The sequence below is a fragment of the Chinchilla lanigera genome, unplaced genomic scaffold, assembly GCF_000276665.1.
Source record: "Chinchilla lanigera isolate Chin_1 unplaced genomic scaffold, ChiLan1.0 scaffold00021, whole genome shotgun sequence".
NCBI lineage: Eukaryota > Metazoa > Chordata > Mammalia > Rodentia > Chinchillidae > Chinchilla > Chinchilla lanigera.
Genome location: NW_004955422.1, coordinates 961,542 through 970,024, shown reverse-complemented (window position 1 = coordinate 970,024; position 8,483 = coordinate 961,542). Strand labels below are relative to the sequence as shown.

General features: G+C 50.6%; 1 protein-coding gene across 5 annotated transcripts in view; it reads left to right on the top strand.

Annotated features, from left to right (window-relative positions):
* The window catches only part of Ddb2 (damage-specific DNA binding protein 2, 48kDa), a 15,465-nt gene extending 7,042 nt beyond the window's left edge, over positions 1-8,423 (top strand). The window contains exons 4-10 of one of the 5 annotated variants that reach the window (XM_005383999.2): positions 4,076-4,221; positions 5,297-5,396; positions 5,481-5,658; positions 5,949-6,091; positions 7,449-7,613; positions 7,746-7,791; positions 8,068-8,423. In XM_005383999.2, coding sequence (XP_005384056.1) covers positions 4,076-4,221; positions 5,297-5,396; positions 5,481-5,658; positions 5,949-6,091; positions 7,449-7,613; positions 7,746-7,791; positions 8,068-8,111 — 822 coding nt within the window. In that variant the 3' untranslated portion in view covers positions 8,112-8,423. Of the gene's footprint in view, positions 1-4,075; positions 4,222-5,296; positions 5,397-5,480; positions 5,659-5,948; positions 6,589-7,448; positions 7,792-8,067 lie in introns of those variants that run through there. The other 4 variants (XR_001233896.1, XR_001233895.1, XM_013513922.1 and 1 more) reach the window with 4 other exon arrangements.
* The last annotated feature ends 60 nt before the right edge of the window (positions 8,424-8,483 follow it).

The following is an 8,483-nucleotide window of genomic DNA, read 5'->3' as shown; positions in this document are numbered from 1 at the left end:
CTGAGCTATATCCCCAGCAACCCTCTTTATTTCTGATACAGGATCTTGCTAAATTATTTTGGGCTGGGCTGTCACTTGTGATCCTCCTGCCTCAGCCTCCCAACTACGTGTGATTACAGATATACACCACTATATGTGGCCCATTTTCACCATTTCCAAGTGCACAGTTTAGTAACGTTGTCTATATTTATTTTGTCTTTCGAGGGGGGGTTTTTCTTGTGTTGCTCAGACTGGTGTGTAATTCATGTGCTCATCAGCTAGTCCTCCCACCTCAGCCTCCTGGGCAGCTGGGTAACCACTATATTCACATTGTTACCAACCAGAGCTTTTCATATTGTAACACTGAAACCCCATACCCACTGAACAAGTCTCTGTCTCATCCCTGCCAGCCTAGGGACCCACAGTCTACTTTCAGTTTCTGTGAGTGTGACTGCTTTAGACAACATCCTGCAGAGGTGAAATCATGTATTATTTATTTTGTCATGACTGGCTTATTCCCTTCACATCCTAAGGTTCATCCATGTTGTGGTGTGTGACAGAATTGTCTTCTAAGACTGGGTAACATGGCATTGTGTGTGTGTTTGTGTGCACATTTTGTTTATGCGTTCATTCACCAGTGGATAAACAACCTGAGTGGCTTCCACCTCTTGGCTCCCGTGAACACAGATGTGTACCTAGTTCTTTGATGTCCACCTTGAGTCCCATTGGATGTTTAGGCCCAGAAGTGGGGTTGCTGTGTGATCTGCTAATTCTGTGTCAGTGTTTTGAGGAACCCCGAGTCTGTTCTCTATAGTGTCTATACTTGTACCCCTCCCTGCTGTGGTACATCAGCTTTCAGCTTCTCCCATCCTCACCAATGTGGTCATGTTCTAGGTGTGTTTTGTTTTCAGTACTGGGGATTGAACCTAGGGCTTTTGTTTATTTATTTATTCTTGGTACCAGGAATCAAACTCAGGACCTTGTGCTTGCCAAACAGGCGCTTGTGCCACTGAGCTACATCCCTGGCAGAACATAGGGCTTTTGCACTGAGTTACAGCTCTAGGTCTTTTTTATTTTGAGACAAGGCCTAATTAAATTGCTGAGGCTGGCTGGGCATGGTAGCGCATGCCTATAATCCCAGCACTCCAGAGGCTGAGGCAGCAGGATCATTGTGAGTTCGAGACCAGCCTAGGCTACATAAGTGAGCTCAAAGCCAGCCTGAACTGCATAGCGAGACCCTGTCTCAAAAAGACATACATACATACATACATACATACATACATACAAACATAAATAAATAAATAAAGAGATAAAGAGCTGAGGCTGCCCTTGAATTTATGATCCTCCTGCCTCTGCTTTTGTTATAGCTGGGATTATAGGGATATACCACCATACCTTGCTTTTCGCTTGCTGATTTTATTTATTTTTATCTGTTTGTCTCTCCATCTGTCCATCCATCCATCCATCCATCCATCCATCTATCCACCTATCCATCTATCACCCATCTACTCACCTATCCATCCATTCCATTCATTTGAGACAGGGTCTTGCTTTTAGTTTAGGTAGGCTTTGAACTCAACTGTGTAGTCCAGGCTGGCCTTGAACCTTAGGCAATCCTTCAGCCTCAGCTTCCCAAATGCTGGCACATGGTGTGCCTCCACATGCCCGGCTTGTTTTGTTTTGTTTTGTTTTGTTTGTCTTTTTGAGACAGGGTCTCTCTGTGCAGTTCAGGCCAGCTGTGAGCTCACTTTGCAGCCCAGGCTGGTCTTCAACTCACAACGATCCTCCTGTCTCACCCTCTCGAGTGCTGGAATTATAGGCATGTGCCACCATGCCCGGCTTTTATTTTGGGTTTTTTGTTTGTTTGTTGTTGTTGTTGTTGTTTTTGCTGGCTTGTTTGTTTTGATACTAGTCATGAGAAGGGTTGTGAGGTCACATCACTGTAGTTTCACTTCTGCTTATCTACTGATGATTGATAGTGAGCATCTTGTCATATATTTGCTGGCCATTTGCATGTCTTTTTTGGAGAAATGTCTATTTAAGTCCTTTGCCTATTTTTTTTTTTTTTTTTTTTGAGACAGGGTCTCAGTATGTAACAGTTCAGGCTGGTCTTAAACTCACTGTGTAACCAAGAATGACCTCAAATTTGCAGCGATCTTCCTGCTTCAGCCTCCTGAGCTCTGGGATTATAGGCATGTGCCACCACACCTGGCACTTTTTCTATTTTTTAGTTCGTCTGTTTTGTTTGCTGTTGCCAAGTAGTAGGAATTTGAATATATATACTGGGTGTCAGTCCCAACTTTTTTTTTTTTTTTTTTTGTCTTTTTGAGACACTATATACTTCAGGCTGGCCTTGAGCTCACTTTGTAGCGCAGGCTGGCCTTAAACTCCCAACCATCCTCCTGCCTCAGCCTCCTAAGTGCTGGGATTACAGGTGTGCACTACCACACCTGGCCCAACTTAATTTTTAATATTTAAACCAACTTGCCTTATTGGAATAAGTCCTAATCCAACTTGGTCATGATGTACTTATATATCACTAGATTGAATTTGCTAATATTTTGATTAGGATTTTTGCACCTGTGTTCATGTTTACAATTGGCCACCAATGTGTGTGTGTGTGTGTGTGTGTGTGTGTGTGATAATTCTCGTCAGATTTGAGTATCAAGGTGATACCTGATAAACTTGGGAATCATTCTCTCTTTTCTAGTTAATGGAGAGTTGAAGACATCAAGAGCTGGGCATGGTGGTGTATGCTTGTAATCTCAGCACTCAGGAGGCTGAGGCAGGAGGATTGCCACAAGTTTGAGGCTAGCCTGTGCTACACAGTGAGACCCTGTCTCAAAAGGAAAAATGCTGTATTCTGTCTGTTCCTCACCATCCTCCTCTCTTGTATTCCTGAACAGTTTAAACCAACAAGTATTAGGTAGGGTCAACCAAGAGAGCTTCCACAGCAGGTGGCCACAGAGGCCTGGTGGGTGTCCATGCAGGGGCTGCAATGGCTGTGAGCATGGAAGGAGAGTGTCCATGCCAGGTAGGGAGGGGACAGTGACATCCTGGCAGGGACCAGGGAAGTCTGATCAGCTGGCAGGAGCACAAGACAAGGGTGTGGCAGCCCATGGCACTGCTGAGCGGGAGACGGCCGGCTGTGACGCTGAGGGAGCCAAGTGTTTGTTGTGTAGGGGACCCGCTCGGCTTAGAGGCCAGAGAGCGGTGGTAGAGGGAAGAACGGGGTAGGAGCCCTGCAGAATGCAAAGTTCTTAAGCAGTGCCCAGCAGCTGCGAAGCACCTAACAAGGCTATGCCGTGGATATTGTCATGGGGCCTCCCTTCATGTATTTATTACTTTTGGGGCGGGGGGCTTGCTGGGGTCAGAACCTAGGACTGGCGCATGCTAGGCGAGCGCTGTACCACTGAGCTGCAGCCCTGGCCCGGCATGACTGTCCCTGTCCGCGTCACCACTGCCTGGCGCATCTGGAGAATAGGGAGGGCCGCCAGGCTCGCTCCTGCCCTCCTTACCCAGCCACTGCTCGGGCCTAGAGCTCACCTACCATGAGTACTGTGAAAATAACCAACTGGAAGAAAACGGGAAGAACTGTTGGTATACACAAGGAACCTGGGTGAATCCCAGAGAAATGAAAAAAAGGCAACCTCAGAAGTTTACAGCCTGAACAACAAAAGTTGCAAGCCATGTGACACATTTCTGTGACTTCTATACAGGGAAAGCCATAGTGATACTGGTGGAGAACGGATCGGTTCTTGCCCGGGGTTAGGAGTGAGGGAAGAGTGCAGTTCAAAGGGACAAAAGGAAAGGGTTTTTTGTTTGTTTGTTTTCTTTCTTTTTTTTTAAGATAGGGTCTCACTATGTAGCCCAGGCTGGCCTCAAACTTGTGGTGATCCTCCTGCCTCAGCCTCCTAAATGCTGGGATTACAGGTGTGCGCCACCATGCTTGGCTGAGAATGGGTGGGGGCAATAGAACTGTTACTAAAATTCATAGAACTGTTTTCCCCAGTCATTACTGTATGCTAAATTGTAAAAGCAAAAACAAAAAGTGCCTCAGAGGTCCGCTCACTGGCTTTTCCCCTCTTCGTGTCAGATCGGAGCTGGGGGGAGCATCATGGGGCTGAAGTTCAATCTTCTCAACAGCAACCAGTTCTACGCGTGCTCCATGGACGGAACAACAACGCTGCAGGACTTCGGAGGCAACACCATCCGGGTTTTTGCCAGAATTGACTGCTGCAAGTGAGTAGACTCCCTCTAAGCAGCCGGGGTCGGTCTGTGAGAAGATCTGGTCCTGCCTGGCACAGGGACGGAAGGAAAGGTTGCAGACACTTGCCAGCCTCCTGCCTCCCTCCAGGTGGCTGCACTAACCTCAGCCCGCAGGGTTTCTGCTTTGGGGAGGTGGTGTGGCAGGGCTTCAGCGCATCCGGAAGTCATGTGCATCTTAAATGAGACTTTGAGTCTCCTGGGACAGTCACCTGGGTGTTGGCCTAGAAAGCCCCTGGGATGTGTGGCACGCATGATGTCAAGACCTGGCCAGGGAGCTTGGATGTGTGGAACCGTCTTGTGGGAGCGGGTGGTAGGGACGTGCACGGAATCCGTCAGTTTGTGGTCTGGCCCGAGCCGCAGCTCTGACTGGTACAGACAAGAACCAGCACGGCTGTGGGGACCCAACTAGCTTGTGACAGTCACAGGAGCTATAAGGACAGGTGATGGGCAGTCCCCCACGTACTGACACTGGGGCAGAGGGCAGAGGTGGTGCATGTGGGTTGGAGGATTTCAGAGGAACAGTGAATCAGAGCGTTCCTGGCTAGGGGCCGGGATCCCCTCAAACGCACTTTTGGGATGTGTGTGCTTTTCCCGGACTGCTCAGAAGGGGGCAGACGTTCCTTTCTAGCCAGCTGTGGAGAACAGAACTGCACAGTTCCGCTTAGGTTTGTCATCTCCTTTGGCCCAAAGGGTGGAGAGGGATGGGAGAGAACATCGAGCAAGGCTTCCTCAGAACCAGGCTCCAGTGGGCAGGCTGGCCTTGGACTTGGGCTGTTGCCTGAGGCCGGGTTGCTTCCAGGATCAGTCATAGCCAAAGATGCTAGGCCGACAGGAATGGGTGCATTTCCGAGTCTCGTCATCCCTGTTCTCTCTCTCTGGACAGACGACAAGTCTGAGTGTTCCTCAGTGGGAATCCACAGCAAGACGATCACTCATGCGTTCGGCAAATACCTATTCAGTGCCTACTGTGGCCAGACGCTGGCGCAGCTGCAGTGAATAAACAGACCTGTTTCAGTCCCCGACGTCTCACAACAGTCTCTCCCTCCAGCGTCTGGTTCTGCAGCTTGGATGTGTCTGCCAGTAGCCGAGTGCTGGTCACAGGAGACAACATGGGCCACGTGATCCTGCTGAACACGGATGGCAAGGAGGTGCGCGCTCCACAGTCCAGGTCCCCTCTTCCCCCCTCACCCGCAGCCAGTTCTGATCCCACTGAACCAGGCTCTTCTCTGCAGCTTTGGAATCTCAGACTGCACAAAAAGAAAGTGACCCATGTGGCCCTGAACCCCTGCTGTGATTGGTTACTGGCCACAGCCTCTGTAGATCAAACCGTGAAACTCTGGGACCTGCGCCAGGTGAAAGGGAAGGACAGCTTCCTCTACTCACTGCCACACAGCCAGCCTGTCAACGCAGGTGCGTGACACCCGGCCTCGTCTCTACTGCGGACCCTGCCGGGCTCACCGAGCGGGGATTTTCCTCAAAGGTTAAGAGCCATGAAATGAAGCTGTACCCCGCTGGGGTCTGCCACGGCGCTGCCCGGGAACCTTGGGGGCTGTGGCTGTCCCCACGGGCTGCTGAGTTTCTAGAATTCTTGTTCATAGCCCAGATTCACCCTTTGCCTCCCACCCTCCCCTCCCCACCCGTGCCAGGCAGAGTGACAGGGGTTGGGGTTCCCCCGGCTTAGGGGCTTTCCACTCTGCCAGCCTGCTTCAGCCCTGACGGAGCCCGGCTGCTGACCACTGACCAGCGGAACGAGATCCGGGTTTACTCCGCCTCGCAGTGGGACCGCCCTGTGAGCGTGATCCCGCACCCACACCGCCACTTCCAGCACCTCACCCCCATCAAGGTGAGTGAGGCGGCCGGGGCTGCTCCGCAGACAGACCCTGCTGCCTGGTGGGGAGAGGGCAGTGAAGGTGAGCCTGCCCACCACCTACCCACCCGCCCGTGGCCCCAGACTGCTTCTCGCCCCAACGCCACAGTCTCAGCCATCGACTCAGTCCACTTGTTTTGGCCTCCTCCTGCAATTCCATTTGGAATTTTCTTAATCTAACAGTCTATTTTTCTGAGTCTTCTGGGCTCATCCCCGGCCACTTTCTGTGACTGTGACCCTCTGTCCTGTCCTCACGGTTCCTGTTCCCTGTATGCAGTTTGTCCACAAACTAACCTTCACCTTAGTTTGTCTTGCAGGTGTAGGTGGCTTCTAGTAATAGAAATAAGTCCCCTACCTCCCCAATTTGGATCTCCGAGTCCTCATTTGTAAAAAGGGAATAGTAGTGTCTAACTGGTAGGGTGGTCGTGACGATGATCAGTGCACTGAGAGCACTTGCACCATGCCTAGCACCGGTAAGTACTCAGTATGTGATGCTTAGCACCTCACATCAAACCGAGTTATAAACAATACCAAGAATCCTTTACTAGCCGGTGTTCTTGCTGATCAGCCTGTCCTCATCTCCCCTTGCATCCAGCCGGGCTAACTTCCCATCTGTGATTTGTTAGTGACCTATTCCCAATCCCCTGCATGCACCATCTCCTCCTTCCTGCTAGCCACATCCTTTGTCCATCACAAGTCCCTTGGGATCTGTTAGGAAAGTCACGGTGCAGTTCTGTCATTCCGATAACTGCCAGATTGGTTTTGAGTGGGGAAATGTGTTTTCTCTCCTTTTTTAGCACTAGTGATTTTATATTCCCCTCTAGCATATTCACAGGGTGTACTTCAGAACTTCTGCCATTAGGTTTTGGATAGCAGTTTTTGCTCTGTTGGAGGCTGATCTCTTGGGTTATGTGTGGGCCAGGCTGATGTTAAACATTATTTGGTATAAGCTCAGGAAATGCCAGAGAAAGAGGCCTGAAGGGGGAGGCCAGCTGGGATTATGAATTTTTATTGGCAGATGTCACATACAGTTGGAAACTATCCTTGTGGTTTCATGGTCTTATCTCCATTACTAAGTAGCTGGCTTGTTTTTTTGTTTTTTTTTGTCTTTTTGAGACAGGGTCTCACTATGCAGTTCAGGCTGGCCTTGAGCTCAAGATGTAGCCCAGGCTGTTCTTAAACTCACAACGATCCTCCTGCTTCAGCCTCCCGAGTGCTGGGGTTACAGGCGTGCACCACCACACCCGGCCGTAGCTGGCTTGTTAGTGGCAAAACATCCTTTTGTTGTTCCCTTTGACAGGGTTCCCTTGTGACCAACCTCTCTATCTCCTAGGCAACGTGGCATCCTCGGTACAACCTCATCGTTGTGGGCCGGTACCCAGATCCTAATTTCAAAAGTTGTGTTCCCTACGAGTCAAGGACTGTTGATGTGTTTGATGGAAACTCTGGGAAGCTGCTGTGTCAGCTCTATGACCCAGAATCTTCTGGTATCGTTTCGGTGAGATGTAGGCCCTCTCATGATGGGAAGAAATTGAGGTTCAACCCACTTCCTTGCTTAAGTGAGTTTGTATGTGTCCTGTCTCTGTCAGTACCTGCCAGCTTCCTCATGCTGATACCCTTGTCTCTGCAGCTCAATGAGTTCAACCCCATGGGAGACACACTGGCCTCAGCCATGGGTGAGTAGCAGCCGTGCATCTTGGACTGGCCAAGCCCGACCCTGCTCTCCAAGGTTCAGGGCAGTGTGAGGTCACCCAGGCAAGGTGATGGGGACACAGTGGTCTGTGGCCTAGGCCCTCATCATCTTGCTTTGGCTTGGTGGTAGCAATGCCCAGCTGCTGTACAGTAGCTCAGAGTTCCTTGCCAAGTGCTGGGCTCCCTGGGGCAGCCCCAAACCACCAGAGCCTGGCAGAGGGAGGGAGATGAACTCAGACTGTTCCTCCTCCTCCTCCCAGGTTACCACGTTCTCATCTGGAGCCAGGAGGAGGCTGGGCCATAGAAACAAAACAAGAGCCAGTGAAGAAAGTGTGGGCCACGTGGCAGCTTGGAGCCCTCACACGGGAACAAACTGAGAAGAGGCAGCTGTTTGTTAAAGGGGCAGAAGTGCCCAATGTTAGGCTTGGTGCGGGCACCGTGGCATGGGGCACTGGCTCTCCACTGCTGGGCACTTAGCTCCAAAAGCTTAGGGTGACCCCAGGTCGTATCCAGCTTGGAGCCAAAGTGGTTCTGTCCTTTCTGACTTGGTGGCAGAGTGATGAGTGTTTTAGTTTGTATGCACTACTGACATGACCAATAAAACCATACCAACCAGGCTGCTGAGTGACCTAGCGCTGCCCGGGTCGGAGGGCCCCGTGGGTCTCGGAGCTGAAGA